We start from the raw sequence: 17,456 nt of genomic DNA, 5'->3' as shown, positions 1-17,456 counted from the left end.
CCTTGTACCAGTCGATCCACTTCCTGCGATGGCGCCGGCAGGAAGTGCAGCTGTGCCCCCTGCAGGACGGGAGAAGGCGGAGGGTGGTTTCCTTCTGGTTGCTGGTCATGAGAGAAAGAGATCTTCGCCACAGGCCCACAGACTCTCCATTGGACCCTCTCAGGTTGGCATAGAGTAGTTTATCGAGATCCTTGGTTCTAGTCGTGTAGCCAGGTGATTGTCTAAGATGGTGGCTCTCAGACTTAAGCAGGCAACAGAATCACCTGGAGGTGATCAGAACCCCAGAGCTGCTGATTCAGCAGGTGTGGGGAGAGGGGGCTAGAGCACCAAGGATTTGCATTTCCAGCAAGATCCCAGGGGCTGATGCTGCTGGTCCCTAGGAACCACACTTTGAGAACCAAAAAGCCTAAAAAGCCATATAAGCCTGAAAGATCATCATTTAAATCCATCTTCTCATCTTATGTGTAAAACTTCTGTGGGAGGGGCGCCTGGGTGGCTCAGTGGGTTAAAGCCTCTGCCTTCAGCTCAGGTCATGATCCCAGGGTCCTGGGATCGAGCCCCACATCGGGCTCTCTGCTCAGCAGGGAGCCTGCTTCCCCCTCTCTCTCTGCCTGCCTCTCTGCCTACTTGTGATCTTTGTCTGTCAAATAAATAAATTTTTAAAATCTTAAAAAAAAAAAAAAAAGCTACGGTAGGAAATTTTCAATAGTGTTTGCTCAAAGATAGACCACAGTACAATCGCAATTTAGTAAAAAGGCCAAGAGAAAATGCATGAAAATGTCAGTAACCATGGGAGGTAAGCTTACAGGTGATTTCTTCTTACCTTTTCATTGCTTTCTGAATTTTCCCACACTCTTCAGTGATCATGTGTTATTCTGATCACCTAGGGAGTGAAGGGAAAGTAAAAATTTTTGTGGTGCAGTCGGCTAGGTGTCTGACCCTTGGTTTCCGCTCAGGTCATGGGCTCAGGGTCATGAGACAAGACGCTGCATTGAGCCTGCCTCTCGGCATTCAGCAGAGAGCGTCTGCTGAAGACTCACTCCCTCTGTCCCTGCCCCCCTCTCTAAAATAAATAAGTACATCTTAAAAAATAAAAAAGGAAACCAAAATGAAAATGCCACAGTGAGATCGCAGTGAACGACCCCCCCACCCACTTGCTGCCTTACAGGGGGATTTTGCGGCTGCCGCGGCCAACCTGCAGACCTGCCTGTCGGTGCTGGGCCGGGCCCTGCCCACATCCCGCCTGGACCTGGCCTGCAGCCTCTCCTGGAACGTGATTCGCTACAGCCTACAGAAGCTGCGCCTGGTGCGCTGGCTGCTGAGGAAGGTCTTCCAGCGCCGGCGGGCCGCCCCTCCGGCCACCGCAGCGGGCTTCGAGGACGAAGCGAAGGCCAGCGCCCGGGACGCGGCCCTGGCCTACCACAGGCTGCACCAGCTGCACATCACAGGTGAGGGGCGCTGCCCCTGCCCAGCAGGCCCCCCGGGCCGTCTCCCCACCCCGGGCCTGGTTTGCCTGCTCTCTGCCCCGGCCAAAGCCGTTTTCATGCTGCTCTCCTAGAACACCCGGACAGACCGCCCACATCCCTGGCTAAAGACATGGCTCGTTACCGTAGCTCATCGGTTTAAGGCACACACACATGCGTTTTCACATTAACCTCTGTACACTTGGGCCGTGTCCTTTACACAGTGGCTGGTGTGCCAGAGTTGGCTCTCTTTTTTCCTTAGTGGTACTTAAATTAATAGTAGACTTAAAACAGATGTCACCATAGATTCAGTGAAATGTCGTCCATTTCATTCAGCAAACTCCTGCCCTGATAACTGGCAGCCAGGTCTGCAAGTGAGTTCCGATTTTGGGTGGTGGAGGTAGCGGAAGGCCTGGTTTCAGTTGCAGGGCGGGGGTTACTGTTGAGGGTTTCAGGAAGGGCTTTCTGGAAGGTCTCGGCTTTGCATGACAAGATGGTTCTCCAGCCACGTGGAAGGGGGTGTGCCTTCCAGGCAGCGGGATGACTCTTGGGAAGAAGAGCTTGGTGGGCTTAGAGCCAGCCGGGCAAGGGGAGGGGGCGGTGACAGAGCCAGGCAATGATGACGTCATCAGATTCTGAAGTGAGCAGATTCGCGCTGCCGGCAGGTAGAAGGTGGGCGGGCAGCGGATGAAGGCTGGCATCGTGGAGGCCAGATGGGGGCAGATGCAGCTGGAGACCGGGGGGCGGTGGGGTGGCGAGAACAGGTGGAGAGAGAGCAGAAGCTCGCATTGACCAGAATTGGGGGCCCAGTGGACATGAGGGGTCATGAAAAGAGCGGTGAGGACGGTTCCCCGGCTTCTTGATGAGAGTCTGGGGGAATGGTGTTGCTGCCAGCAAAGGTGAGGGGGAAAGGCTGGGCAGCAGTTTTCCAGGGAGAAGGGAGGAGTTTGGTTTTGGACACTTGCCTGTGAGAACTGGAGGGAAATGACGCGTGGCGGTGGGCGAGCTGGACCCGTGGCCCGAGAAGGGGGCTTGGTCTTTGACCTTCAGTGAGAATGAAAGCCGAGGTTGCTCATGAGAGGCCTTTGGAAGGGGACCCTCAAGGAACCCAGAAAAACATCACATTATCATGGGCAGGCCAGGGGCAGGAGTCGGGCGAAGGCTGTCCGGGAGGTTTGGTGCTGGGGACCGAAATCAGGGCTCAAGAAGGGAGGTTGCTACGGGGATAACCGCTGAAGGTCAGAAAGCAGCAGTGGGGTGTGGTAACAGGAAGGTGGTGGACATGCCCCGGGGAGGGAGCTTCGGCCCAGAAACGGGGCGCTAGCAGGCCCCAGGCGTGGAGTGAATGGGAGATGAGACCCGTGGGGCCAGCCATGGGGTTTTAACACCTGGGATCACGGTAGAGTTCTGGCAGCGGGTCCCGTCCGCAGACCCGGCTTCGTTCTAATCTCCCCTCTCAGAGTACGCTCAGGGCATGGCACCAGCTCCCTCCCAGCTCTCTGCTCAGGAGGCTTCGTCCTCCCAGCTGTCTTGTTCTGGAGAATTCCACCTGGGGTGCGTCGCTCATTCCCTGCACATTTGCTGAGCGCTCTGTGGGCCTGGCTTTATTCAAGGCACGGAAAGGACAAGTGACTAAAACCTGGTCCTGTCATTGCCCTCCACCTTCCCTCCCCTGAAGAGAGAAAGCCAGATGGTGTCTCCTGGGGGAGAGCGACACCTGATGTCCATGCAGAACAAAGTGTAGGGGCTAACAGAAAGATGGGGGAGGCAGGGTGGCCCTGGATAAAGAATGTAGGGCTGACCAGGTCAGGGCTCGGCCACTGTCCGGACTGTTGACATGGGTCCCCCTGAAGCACAGCATCCCCGAGCAAAGCTGGCTTGTCCTGGCCCCCGCCCGGCCCTGTAGCAAGGACCAAAGCCAGCAACAGTGTGACAGCCTCATGGCCTTGATGGGCCCTCATGGCCCACAAAGGGGCACTTCCGCCCCTGACTTCAGGGTCACACCACGTAACTGCAACCCTCACACAGAGTGTGTAGGAAAACATTCCTAGCCTTCCACGTGCTAACCAAGATGTGTCCAACGGCATTGCCATTTTGTTACTTACTCCTCAAAAAGGATGTATTAGATATTATGCGTTCTTTTACAATGAAAATAAATTCACATCATTTTTTTTTCTTGTTGTTTTTTCAATTTTTACTACCTTTCTCCATGTTTGGAGACGCAAGATGTTTCCCAGAACATGGTTGTGTCTGGAAAGTGTCGCAGTGCCTACCTCTGAGTCCTGTGCAGCCACCTGCAAACAGCCATGGGCCACATGTGAGGCACTTGACATGCATTTCCTCTCGGCCCCAATAGCCTGTGAGGTAGAAAGGAACAGACAGCTCCTCGCTCACAGAGTCTAGCATCTGAGCCGGGAGCATCTGATGACAGAGTTCAAATACTTTCTCTAGTCCTTGTGCTCTTGCTCTGATTACACTGGAGAACACAGAAAAAAAGCTGGGTTTGGAGGAATCTGTCAACTCAGTGCCTGTTTCTGCCTGCCACAGGGAAGCTTCCTGCAGGGTCTGCCTGCTCTGATGTACACATGGCTTTGTGCGCCGTGAACTTGGCCGAATGCGCAGAAGAGAAAATCCCACCGAGCACGTTGGTTGAGATCCATCTGACGGCCGCTATGGGGCTCAAGACCCGGTGTGGGGGCAAGCTAGGCTTCCTGGCGGTGAGTACCCTGCGGCTCCCTCCTGCAGACCAGTGGGAGGCGCCTCTCCCTGGCCAGGAGCTGAGATGCAGAAACAGGTGTGGGCTCTGCCTTCGGGGGCCGACTACCTAGACGGGTAGATACTGAGTCAGTGGGTCATTTCACAAATATTGAGGCACGAAACAAAGCCGGCCCACAAGATAACAAAAGCCCTCCTGGCCCTTAATAAGCATAAGCAGGACATTTTAGTGCCTGAAATGAGAAGAGGGACTCGGTGAGGCGGTGACCCACGTTCTCGGGGGTTGAATACATTACCCTTCTGTTCTTCGAGTGGCCATAAAAATTCTTGAGATATTTATGGTTGTGTCTCCTAGTGTTTTTATTCACACAAAATGTAGTTAGTGCGTATCTTCTATTACTCTCAGTCCAGAAACAGAAAACAGTGCACGTCTTCAAGGAGTTCAGGTCAGACCCGGGGCAGGAACAGACAGCTATTATCAGGCGCCAGCATTGTGCCCGGCATGGGGCCAGCCTTGGGAGTTCACAGTCCTTGTTATCAGCTGGTTCCCCACGTCTGCTGACCTCGGGCTTTCTCTTACTCCAGCAGAAAGAGACGTTTTGTTCGGTGCCCACGTTGAGTAGGCTGCTGAGTACATGCGCTGTGTTCAGCAGAGAGCGAGCACATCTCCGTTTGCTGCTGTAGCTCAGTCGTGGCACTGAGGAGCTGATGAATAGGAATGTGCCCTTTGGGGACACTGAGGTTTCCTGAAGTGTGTCACCCTTGTCTAGGTGACAGAGGAACAGGAAAGCCCCATGTACTTTCTGTGTCTCAACCCTATTTCAGCGACCTTAGGTAAGATGTTCATTCAGGGGGCACCTGGGTGGCTCTGGGTCAAGCCTCTGCCTTCGGCTCAGGTCGTGGTTTCGTGGTCCTGGGATCAAGCCCCACATCTGGATCTCTGCTCAGTGGGGAGACTGCTTCTCTCTCTCCCTCTGCCTGCCTCTCTTTCTACTTGTGATCTCTGTCTCTGTCAAATAAATAAATAAAATCTTTAAAAAAAGAAGAAGTAGAACTTCCCATTACCCCCAGAAGCTTTTGCAGGCTTTCACTCACACTGCCCCCTACAGAGGTAACCATTATTCTGAATTCTGGCACCATAAGTTAATCTTCCTCTTATTTGTTATTTCTGTAAACTTTTTATTGAAGTATAGTATGCGCGGAGAAAAGTACACAAATCATAAATAACAGTTCAGTGACTTCAGAGAGCAAATACACTCACACAGCCAGCAGACAGATCGAGAACAGAGCATGACCAGGACCCCAGAAGCATCTCTTGCAGTCAGCAAACTCCCCCTACCTACCCCCAAGGCCTCCAGCCACGGTAGCCACCATCCCGGTCACTAGGTGTTTGTGTCTGTTGGGACTTTATGAAAGGAGAGTCGCACAGTAGGTACTGTGTGTGTCCAGCTGCTTTTGTGCAGGGTTGTGTGCAAGATTTGTTTGTCTTGCTGCACACAGTGAGATCGTCCATCCTATGGTGAGACCTAGAGATGGACTTTTTTGAGTTTCCTGTTTGTGGTTATCATGAACAGTGCTGCTGTGAACGTCACTGTCCATCCTGTGGTGAGTGCGTGATTGCATTTGTAGGGACGGTGCCGCCAGGTCAGTGGCTCCAATGGTGTTCAGCTTTAGTAGACCGTGCCCGGCAGTTTTCCCGAGCAGCTGCACCGGTTTCCACTCCATTAGCAGTGTAGGAAAGAGAGTTCCGGTCCCGCCTCCTCGCCAAACACATGATCCCATCATTCGTGGCCCTTCTGATATCTCTGGTATCTCATAGTTTTCATTTGTAATTTCCAGGGAATTAACAAGGTTGAGTACCTTTTCGTTGGCCATTTGGATAATCTCTTTTGTGAAAACCACGTTCAAGTCTTATACCTGTTTATTTGCAATGTCTGTCTTTTTTTTTTTTTTTTTAAAGATTTTATTTATTTATTTGACAGAGATCACAAGCAGGCAGAGAGGCAGGCAGAGAGAGAGGAGGAAGCAGGCTCCCTGCTAAGCAGAGAGCCCGATGCAGGGCTCAATCCCAGGACCCTGGGATCATGACCTGAGCTGAAGGCAGAGGCTTAACCCACTGAGCCACCCAGGCACCCAGCAATCTTCTTCTTCTTCTTCTTCTTCTTCTTCTTATTATTATTATTATTATTATTATTATTTTAAAGGTTTTATTTATTTATTTGACAGGCAGAGAGGCAGGCAGAGAAAGAGGAAGGGAAGCAGGCTCCCTGCTGATCAGAGACCCTGATGCAGGGCTCGATCCCAGGATGCTGGGATCATGACCTGAGCCGAAGGCAGAGGCTTTAACCCACTGAGCCACCCAGGCGCCCATGTCTGTCTTTTTATTGATTGAAGTTCTTTATTCTGACTTTGATCCTTTGTGGGATATGCTTTTTGCATGTATCTCCTTCTATGGCTTGCCCGGTCTCTCTCTTTTAAAGATTTATTTATTTTAAGACTAACTTACTTATTTGAGAGAGGGGGAGCACAAGCAGCAGGAGGGGCAGAGGGGGAGAGAGAATCTCAAGCAGACTCTGTGCTAAGATCATGACCTCAGCCAAAACCAAGAGTCAGATGCTTAACCCACTGAGCCACCCAGGCGCCCCTATTTCTTTCTTTTAGAAAGAGAGTGTCTGGATTGGGGGCCGGGGAGAGAATCTCAAGCAGACTCCATGCTGAGCACGGACTGAGCTCAGTCTCAGAACCCAAGACAGAGCCAAGAGTCAGACCCTCAGCTGACTGAGCCGCACAGGGGCCCCACCTAGTCTCTCTCTTCCAGTGTCAGTTGATGAGCACAAGTTCTTAATATTCACGAAATCAGACGATTAGGCTTTTCCATTACAGTTAGTGACTTGACGTCCTGTGCAGTGAATCTTTGCCCTGTCTCAGTCGTGAAGACGCTCTACTGTATTTCTTATTTCCAGACCCAAGCCCAAATCCACCTGGAGTTGACTTTTTTGTGTGAGGTGGAGATGTAAGATCTACTTTATTTTTCCATATGCAAATCTCCCTGCCCCCAGACTCTGTTATTAAAATGACTATCCTTGGGACACCTAGGTGGCTCAGTCGGTTAAGCCGCTGCCTTCGGCTCAGGTCGTGATCCCAGGATCTTTGGATCGAGTCCCGCATCAGGCTCCTTGTCCAGCAGGGAGCCTGCTTCTCTCTCTGCCTCTGCCTGCCACTCTGCCTGCTTGTGCTCTCTCTCTCTGACAAATAAATAAATAAAATCTTAAAAAATAAATAAATAAAATGACTGTTCTTGCCCCACAGCACCAAGTGGCACTTCTGTCATAAATCAAGTGCCCATGTATAATGAGTCTGCTTCTGGATGCTCCAGTATGTTCCATTATGCCAACACCACATGCCCCTAGTGGCTGAATCTTCTAATATGTCTTGATATCCGGAGTGTCAGCCCTGTAGCTTTAGTGACTAGGTTTTGCTCTTTTACCTTTCCGTGTAAATGTTGGGATCATCGTATCATCCCAGAAGCCCCACTGGTGTTTTGATTGTCCTTACTGCCAAGACGAAGCTGCGCTTCTGAGGGACTCAGCCCACTTGAGGAGGGTGTGTGCGTGGCAGCCGAGGATCAGAAAGATGGTGCCCTTGAAACTGCCCCTGCTGGGGCACCTAGGTGGCTTAGTCAGTTAAGCGGCTGCCTTTGGCTCCAGTCATGATCCCAGAGTCCTGGGATCGAGCCCTGCACCGGGCTTCCTGCACACTGGTGAGTCTGCTTTCCCTGTTCTGCCACTTGCTTTTTTCCAGGCAAACAGTGAGTCTTGAGCCTTTGTCTTTGTGGCCTCCTTACTCCACGGAGGCTCCTGCACCGCAGCGTGGTTGCTGGGGGGCATCTGGTTGCTTCCCATATTTGCAGTTACGGTGCTACGGGCCATTTCCCCTCACGCTGTCCTCACCTCCTTGTCCAAATCTCTCCTGAGGTGAAATCTCTAGAAGTGGTGGTGTGTGCTCTGAGGGCATTAATGTCTGGAACACCATCAGTATGGCCATAGTTGGGTTTTCAGTAAGGCTGAGCCTAGGAGAGGAACTGATTTCTAGGAAAGGAACCACCCCTTTCATGGATTGGTGTCTCTTGAGAGGGGCCAGACTCAGAGACAGTCCTTCCCTGAAGGGGGTGGGGGAAGCAGGCTTCCGGCTGGAAGAGAGCCCGATGCGGGACTCCATCCCAGGACCCTGAGATCATGACCCGAGTCGGAGGCAGAGGCTTAACCCACTGAGCCACCCAGGCGCCCCAGTCGAATATATTTAGCTGGCAAATGAGTCGGGCTTTGAGAGCAAGCAGAGGGCTGGCCTCTGAAAATGATTTAGACCAGAGATTTCCAATCTTTCTCACTTCACGGCACCCTTTGAGTCTTAGTAATTTTTTCATGGTTGCCCTGGGCTAAAAGAAATACCTAACAGTTCTGTTTATTAATTAGGTACAGACATCTTAATACACATTTATGTCTTAACAGTTTAGTAGTTATTGAAGAAATAGATACAAAGTTGAAAGAAGAAATAGTATTTTTTTTTCTTGATAACAAATATTACTGATCACTGGGGTACATGGACCTGTTGGGTGTCACATACCTTCTCAGACTTTGAAAGCAGAATAATACCACCACCAACTTCTGATTTTCAGACAGTGCTTCCTTTTATTTATTTATTTATTTATTCAAAGATTATTTACTTATTTATTAGAGCAAGCGAGTGAGTGAGCAGAAAGTACAGAGGGAGAGGGAGATGCAGACTCCCGCTGAGCAGAGAGCCCGACGTGGGGCTCCATCCCAGATCTCTGGGATCGTGACCTGAGCCGAAGGCAGATGCTTAACCGACTGAGCCACTCAGGCGCCCCCAGTGCTTGCTTTTTATTACAATAGCCTTTTAAAACTCAGCTTCATGAAGATATGACATCCAGAGGGAGATCGTGCAGTCTCACATCGAGACTTCAAACTACCACTTCGTAGTTCACGTGGTGTCGGACTCGTGTTGGGAGTGGCTGTATTTACTTCAGAAATGTGAACTTTCCGGGGTGCCCCTGCACGTTCCCTGGGTGCTTTGGGGTGCCTCGGCACACAGTTTGAGAACTATGGGGTGAGCCTGGTGTGGGAGGGACACTGTGGAACTGGGCCTGGCCAGGAACTGCAGGGTGGCTCTCAGGATCTGAGCAGTTCTGAGTCTCCTGCCACAGCTGCTCGGTTTGGCGGTTAGCAGATGAGTTAGAGGGGACCAGGCTCCTAGGCCGCAGCCAGGGGGGATTCTGTCTGTAAAATTTAGGGAGATTATCGTAGGGTGATAATGCCAAGAAAATTAAAAGAGCAACAGAAATCACTCTTTCAGTTTGCCTCCTAGAAATTATACTGTGGATGATTGTACCCCAGGATTTATATGTCTTAGTTAATACAAACTGCTAAACTCCAGCTCTCACACACACACACACATACTGAGATGTCTTAGAACTGAGGTTTTTCTGCAGTATTAAGCTTACAAATATATTCTAACTTAATGATTTTCTAAGTCATTCTTTGGGTTCCTTTTGCAAAACCGCCTAACGAGGCTTTGTTTTTGCTTTTCTTGCTAATATTTGAGATTTTCTGAGGGACCAGTTGTTTTTTATTGTTATTTTGTTTTTAAAAAGATTGTATTTATTCATTTGTGAGAGAGAGAGAGGGAGCATGAGCGGGGGGAATGGGAGAGGAAGAAGCAGACTCCCCGCTGAGCAGGGAGCCTGATGCGGCACTCGATCCCAGGACCCCCCGATCATGACCTGAGCCAAAAGTAGACACTTAACCGACTGAGCCACCCAGGCGCCCCGGGACCAGTCGTTCTCAGTTTCCCCTGGAGTGGCGCTGTGCTCCCTTGCTGATGAAGCAGCCCAGAGAAGCTTCTCTGACTTCAGACACCTTGGGATTGCCAGCGCCCCACGCCCAAACTCTTGGCCCCATTCAGGCTCCTCCACTGCAGTTACAGGCTCAGATTCTGCAGCGCTTTGTTCAGGGTCAGGTGAAGGTCATGGGGTTCCTCTGCATTTGTTCTCCTGTATCCCATCTCGAATATAGCGGTCAGCAAAGAGGAGGGAAGGTCATGAGTGCTGCTGGCCCCGCGATTAGAGACTCCGGGGAAGTGCTGTGATTGTGTTGGGGGATCTCTGTAGGGCAGTTGGGCCAGGCCATCCAGGCCATTTTCTCTCCGATTCAGGCAGCACACTCCAGATGCACCCTCCACCGCCCCCATGAGAGTCTGTCATCTTGGTCTGTGTTCCCCAAGTAGCACTTCGGTGGTGCTATTTCTGACCCTGGCATTCAAGTCGTCTGAAGCTGTTACATTAGCTGAGGGCTGCTTAGAGCCCAGTAAAGGTCAGAACCATCAGACTGAACCAGACAGGGAGGCGCTGCCCTCATTGTGGAGGCAGGGGCGGAAGTGTGAAGGTTAAGTCCGGGAGCCTGTCCCAGTGGCCCCTCAGGGTTTCCTGAGCTCTGGGTCTTGTGCTTCTCCCTCCGTCCCGTCTTTCTCGGCTCAGCTTCTCGTCCACATTAGCCCGCACTGAGTGGGCCTATGGGTTGGAAATCGTGGCTTTTAGAGTAAAAATACCATCTCTCACTAAATGACGGAATTTCTGAAAACATGGCGGGACGCACGCCTGCAGCTCTTCCTGGAGGCCTGGAGTGATGAGACCCCGCAGGCGGGGGGCCTGGGAGACGAGGGCGCTGACTTCGAAGGGCCCAGCAGAGCGGCTCTCAGAGTCTCGCCCAGTCTTCGCTCACAGGCTGGTGTTCCCGTCAGGGGATCCTCTAGGCCTGGTGCCGCGGTCTCTTTAGGGGACTAGATAAAGCCCTTGCAAAGCCAGCTTTGGGGGGAAGGACAGCAGCCGTAGACACGCGTGCCTGCGTGGATCCTTGGTCGAGCCTGGGTGCTACCCCGTCATTCTAGTGTTTTCCAGCGTTGACGGTGACAAAAATAACAGTTCCTAGCTGCTTGCTATGTGCCTTTTCTCTACTCTTAATACTCAGAGGTTAAAGAGATGAAAAACCAGTCAAAGCAGAATACTCTTTTGCCTCAAAATATTCTTAAGGATAATTAAAATGTCGGATCAGGAAAAGTCCCAGGATCTGGTGGTTGGCAGGGGTGGGGGGGGTGCTGGCTTGGCCCTGCGAGGCCCTCACAGGGCTGAGGGTGGACACACAGCTGCAGAGCCTCCATGACCTCTCCTCTGCGAACTTCCCCTCCTCACCTCTGCAGGCTGAACACCAGCAGGGCCAGAGGGAGATTGCACGAGGGTGAGGCCAACCGAGCAGGGCAGGGTGCAACAGGGGCTTCCCACGTGCCCTGAAACCTTGCCCCCAGCTCTTGCCAGTCACCAAGTCGAACTGGGTCCCCCAGAGCCACTTGCCCTGATTTTGGTGGCGTTTACTTCCATGGAGGTGAGGGGCCTGGCACCCCTGCTTGTCGTTCCCCAGCCTGCCTCCACCACAGTGGTACTTTCCGATGGCCCCATGGTGGCTGCAGCTGGCATTCTGCCACCCTGGAATCACCCCTGGTCCTTGTCCTTCTGCAGAGCTACTTCCTCAGTAGAGCCCAGAGCCTGTGTGGCCCGGAGCGCAGCGCGGTCCCCGACTCACTGCGCTGGCTGTGTCACCCCCTGGGCCAGAAGTTTTTCATGGAGCGGAGCTGGTCGGTGAAGTCAGCTGCCAAGGAGAGCCTCTACTGTGCTCAGAGGAACCCAGGTGAGCATTTGGCAGCCACTGGGGATTGGTGAAAGCCACGAGAGCCTCCAGGACTTCAGGGGGACCGTGCTCCAAACACACGGGGACACAGGTGGTCTCAGTCTCGTTCTCAAAGCTTAGGGACGTCACAAACCTGGCTGGCCGCTGAGCTAGGTTTGCAGCTCGCCTCTCTCTGACATTCAGAGCCCGTGGCCCTTACCTCCATCACATTGTTCTGGGTGCTTTGGAGACCCAAAGGATGAGTGGAGCTGCTGTTCACTGGCCGCAGCCCCCCGGTTCCCCTGGAAAGCAGTCGTATACGGAGCAGTTCGAAAACAGGAGGCGACGGGCAGTCATCAAGTGCTCAGAGTGTTGGCGGGGACAGGCCCCCAGGCATGGAGATGCTGGCTTGCTGTCCCTGGTGTCTGACAGTGATTGGAGGCGACTTGTCCCACTCTCAGACTTGAGCGGCCAATGGCTTTCTGCTCCCTGCGTGCTCTCCCCTCTCTAAAGTGGGCGCATGGGGAGAGTGGGGCGTGTTCTGCAGATAAATGCCCCGGGCGCGAGCTTCCACTATCTTTTTTTCAAAAATAATCACTGTGGCTCAAGTGTAACGATGGTGCGCAACACCAAAAAGAAAGGATAAAAGTTAAAGTCATCCTGAATCTCAGCTCCGTCCCCACAGTCTGCGTTGTCTACACTGCAGACTTCCATAGGCTTTCTCACCTCGTGGGGGCTCCATTTCTAGGCCCTGTTGCCCAGAATGTGTTCCCCATCCTTGTCAGGTGGCAGCCCCCACCCCTGCATGGGACAGGAGGGAAGGGGCCGCTGCCACCCTGCTTCGGGCCTGCCAGTTGGGAACTTGGCCGTGACAGCTGTTGCAAGCAATACGAGGCCACTTGTTTAATCAGCGCAGCCAGACCATCATTGGCCACAAAGTTCTGGGAAACAGGAGCATGTCATGTCAAGGCGGCGGCCACCACTTTGTTGTCCTCTGCTGACTGTCCACCTTCCCGTTTCTGTTTCCTGCTGAGGCTTGTTGCCCCAACCTTGAATGGAAGTTGAGCACTGCCAGGAGACACCGCACTGCCCCACCTCACGTCCCCCTACCTTCCAGCTATTGAATAGGGCGCTTTGGGGCTTTGCTGGAGAAGGGGGTGCAGTTCCCGTTCAGACAGGAGAGCTGTTTCTGGGCTTCCTCTGCCCATCCTCTGTGTTCTCAGCAAAGCCAGAATGGCCTTATGAGAACATCCTCTGACTCTTTTGGCCTTTCTCCTCTTTTTCAGCGGACCCCATTGCCCAGGTCCACCAGGCGTTCTGCAGGAACCTGCTGGAGCGAGCTGTGGAGTCGCTGGTGAAGCCTCAGGCCAAGAAGAAGGCTGGAGACCAGGACGAAGAAAGCTGGTAATGCCCCCAGGACGGGCCCCTGCCTCAGGCATCCGCGAGGCCCACACTCCTGGCAGGAAACAAGCCCCAGTGTAGGGTCTGCGGGGCAGTCAAATGAGTCCTTGGTGTTTATTTCCCAAACCTGGCAGCCCCACGAGAGTCCCGTGGGAGCTCTGACCTGACCTCTTTACCCTTTACCCCCAGACCGAGCATGCGAGATTTGACGAGGTTGCTGTGGGGGTGGGGAGGGATGGCCTGTCAGAGACCTAGGAACGGAATGTGGGGCGCCGAGCCGAAGGCAGACGTCTGGGGGATGTGTGCCGAGCAATTTCTTATTCCTACAGAGCAGTGGGGCGCTGTCTTGTCTCCTCAGAGTAAGACCTGCAGAGCAGACAGGTGTCCAAGTCACTGTCCCACAGAGCCCAGGCCCCAGCTGGAGTGTACCTGAGCGGGGAATGGAGGCCAGTCCTGCCCCATGACGTCAACATCATCGATGACTAGTGGGAGGAAAGGACTTGGGAACTAGGCCTTCAGGGGAGGAGTCCGGTTTTGCTGGACAAGGAATGAAAGGGAATGGCTAGATCATCAGGAGCTGCCCAGGGACACGTGAGGAAGGCAGGCCTGTGGAGACTGGGAATGGCGTTGGGGGCGGGGCTCAGGGTGTGCCTGGTGCGATGCGAGAGAAGGGACCAGAACCAGAATGGTCACTGGGTCTTGGAACTGGAGCCTGGAGGCCAGGCATGAGGGAGGGCCGTCTGTCCATTCTGACGTACACTGGGACTGTTTCTTTTCTTTCTAGTGAATTTTCTAATGCTCTGGAGTACCTGAAATTACTTAATTCTTTTGTGGACTCCGTGGGGATTGTGACCCCACCCTTCTCCAGCAGCTCCGTGCTCAAGTCAGCCCTTGGTAAGCGTCCGCAGGTCGGCTCTGCAGGCCTCGTGTTGCCAGATTCCCTCCTTCCCGGGACCGTTGGTCCCAGGGGCTCTGGGGCAGCTACGAGTGTGTGCTGGAGAATCTTCTCTCTTTCTGAGGCATGTGTCTGTGACTCGCATGTAGCCCCAGCTCATAGGTGCCCCCAGCTGGGTGGCATTGAGAGGACAGGAAGTCCTGATTCTGGAAGTGGGATGACGAGCAGTGGGATATCTTTCCTGGGCCCCGGCCGAGTGGGGCAGGAGCTTTCCCCAACACCCAGACTGAGCAGCAATGATCCAGACACCGGGGGCTGGTGGTGGCTCACTCTTGGATGGCCAGGGGCCCCAAGGCTGCTTTTGGGTCTGACACACTCTGCTGTAGAGACTTTCATCCGGGCAGCTGCCCATTGGTCGAGCCAGTGCAGCCCGCTGACTGAGCTGGCACCAGGACATTCTTTGCTTCTGTCCGTAGACTGCTGTCAGGATGATGGCGTGGCAGGTGTTTCTGATGCTGCTGGGGGAGGGGGCTGCCAGACTCTCTGCTGGCCATTCTCCCTGGGGAGGAAAGATTCCAGAAAAGCAACCGCCCCTGGTCCCTGACCCCTGACCCTGTGGACTGTCTTAAGTAAAGCACAGGCTCTTCCGCCTTTTATCTTACGCTCTGCTCCCCAACCCCCCACCCGACATGGCGAGACCACCGGCAGCAGAGAAGACTTGAGTCTCTGAGAGGAAAAGACTAAAGATTCTAACAAGAGCCTTTTATTGCGAACATTTGGGAAGCCCCATTTTTCATGACTGCTGGAGGAGATTCAGGTTGTTTCCAACATTTTTCTTAAAAACTGTACTACATGGGGCGCCCAGGTGGCTCAGCCGGTTGAGCATCCAACTCTGGATTTTGGCTCAGGTCATGATCGCAGGGGCTGAGCTCGCTCCGCAGGTGTCTGCGTCAGATTCACCCTCTGCCCCTGCTCTCTGCTCGCGCACTTGCTCTCTCTCTGTCTCTCTCTCTCTTTCACTCTCAAATAAGTAAATCTTTCTAAAAAATTACACTCCAGTGCACACCTTTGTTATTCTTTTTTTTTTTCCCTCTATCTGGGGCCAGTTTTTTTGAGACAGGTTGCCCAGAATGGGATTACTACCTTATTAGGAGTGAACATCTTTAAGGCACTTGATACAGGTTGCCAGACACTTTCCAAAGATAGTGCTGGCTCATGTCCCACCAGAACTGTATAAGGGGACAATCCAAAGGTCCCCAGCCCACGGCCAGAAGGTAACGGCTCGTGCTCACAGGAACTAGGTGCCAGCAGCCAGGCTGAGCGCCGTTGGTCTGTGGGTGCTGGAGTCACATTTGGTTCTCTTCCCTTCTAGGTCCAGATGTCATCTGTCGGTGGTGGACGTCTGCCATCACGGTGGCCATCAGCTGGCTCCAGGGAGACGACGCGGCTGTACGCACTCATTTTACTGAAGTAGAGCGTGTCCCCAAAGCCCTGGAAGTGACAGAGTGCGTAAGCCCCCTTGACCGGTTACTTGCTTCTGCCCGGGGCACTCCCCGAGGCCCGCGTGCCAGGCTCACTGCTCCGTGTCAGCGGGAGCGAGCAGGTCTGAGTGGTCATTTGAGTGGTCACCGGGGTGAACGGTCAGGCAGCCGGGGGACTACATGGTAGATGGGGGGAGAGAGCGAGAGGCAGGAGAGGGCGGCGCGGAGAAACCGAGCTCGGCAAGCGCCCAGTCTGTGCCGTGTTGCCCCGGCGGCTGTCCGCGGACTCCCGGCGCCACCTGCCCCGGCCCCCGCGGAGCCACAGGCTGCAGGGAGAGCAGCGCGGCTGCCGGCGTCTTCGGAAGCTGCGGGTGAAGCCAGGCCGTGTGGTGATGGCTCAGGGCTCGGGAGGGCTCGAGAATCCTCTCGTGGGCTGGTGTGGTATCGTTTCCTTCCAGCCGTCTCTTATCCCTGCGTCAGCTCTGTCACTCAGAGGGCCCTGGGCCTGTAGCATAACCAGAGAAGCTTTTGACCTTCCTGTTGGGGGACTCAGCGCTGCCTCTTGGGGAGGGGCATTTGGCCCATAGTGACACGACCCTGCCCGCCGACACTCTGGCTGTTGCTGGCTCCGCGTCCCTAGCATCTTCTGCAACTCTGGAGAAGTAGTAAATTGCTCCAAGACAGAAAAGCCCCATCAGGTCTGGTCCTCAGAGCCAGGGCTAAAACATTTCCTGTCAAGCAGACCAGGAACCAGGAGAGCAGGAAGGAGCCGAGAAAAGTAGGTCTAGGCAGGTTCTCTGAGGTAGGTCTGATACCCCCATTTCATTCAGGAAACCTGTTTTTTAAGCACCTGAGCAGTCTGCACCCGCCTGGTGCTCTGCCCTGCAGGTGTGCCCTCCCAGCCGGGGTGGCTGAGGACACGGCAGGTCCGCCATCCGGGGGCCCCGCGTGTAAGCAGCAGAGCCCTGGCATCCGCTCAGACCCTCAGTAGACGCTCCTCCCCCTGAATTCAGTCCCTCTGGGGTCCCTCTTCACGGATGATGATGTTCTGGGGCCCCCTTGCAGCCCCAGCCTCTCCAGCCTCTCCCCGATCTGTTCTGTGAAAAGAAGCTATGTGCCTCGAGAGAGTTGAACACCCAGCTTCTGAGGGAATGGCCCCTCAGAGGGGAGCTGCATATAATAGAGTCCATACATCATGCCACCATGGGTGGCAGCAAATGGGATTATGGCCACTTTCCAGATGAGGAAACTGAGGCACAGATGGTTTGTCAGGTGCTCTTTAGTGGCGTTCCCGGTGGGTGAGCCTGGGTCTCCGATTCTTTCCTCGCCGACACACGCCCTGTTCCCAGGTCTCCCTCCCCTTTCCTGGTTCCATTGTTTATTGCGTAGATGCTTAACTGAGGGCCCTCTTGGTGGCAGTGCGTTCTAGGCTCTGAGAGGCAGCAGGGAACAAGAGTACCAGTTGCGGCCACAAGCAGGCAATAGTGGCCAGGCCTGCACGGCCACTTCTGTGGGCAGTTGGCGCGACTGCCTTCACCAGGCTTCCTTCTGGGAAGCGGCCAGCATGTCTCTTCACCCAGAGGGGTTTTGGGCCAGAGGGAGGGAGGCCCGCCTCCCGCAGGTTGGTGTTAGGGTGACCAGAGGTGGGTACAAAGGGCCTGACCCCGTGGGCGGTCAGAGGAGGCTGGGAGAGGGCAGGACAGGAGGAGACAGCCCAGGGGCCACAGAGGATGGACTAAGTCTCAGGAGACAAGTTGGTAGAAGG

At 53.9% G+C, this 17,456-nt stretch overlaps 1 protein-coding gene across 2 annotated transcripts in view; it reads left to right on the top strand.

Moving 5' to 3' along the window:
• SREBF2 (sterol regulatory element binding transcription factor 2) overlaps positions 1 to 17,456 on the top strand; it is a 59,812-nt gene that overhangs the window by 35,619 nt on the left and 6,737 nt on the right. For both annotated transcript variants that reach the window (XM_032346102.1, XM_032346101.1), the window contains 6 exons: positions 1,169 to 1,448; positions 4,011 to 4,180; positions 11,767 to 11,935; positions 13,201 to 13,318; positions 14,100 to 14,209; positions 15,583 to 15,715. In XM_032346102.1, coding sequence (XP_032201993.1) covers positions 1,169 to 1,448; positions 4,011 to 4,180; positions 11,767 to 11,935; positions 13,201 to 13,318; positions 14,100 to 14,209; positions 15,583 to 15,715 — 980 coding nt within the window. The remainder of the gene's footprint in view (positions 1 to 1,168; positions 1,449 to 4,010; positions 4,181 to 11,766; positions 11,936 to 13,200; positions 13,319 to 14,099; positions 14,210 to 15,582; positions 15,716 to 17,456) is intronic.

Source organism: Mustela erminea, chromosome 6, assembly GCF_009829155.1.
Source record: "Mustela erminea isolate mMusErm1 chromosome 6, mMusErm1.Pri, whole genome shotgun sequence".
Lineage (NCBI taxonomy): Eukaryota > Metazoa > Chordata > Mammalia > Carnivora > Mustelidae > Mustela > Mustela erminea.
This window is presented reverse-complemented; position numbering and strand designations above follow the sequence as displayed.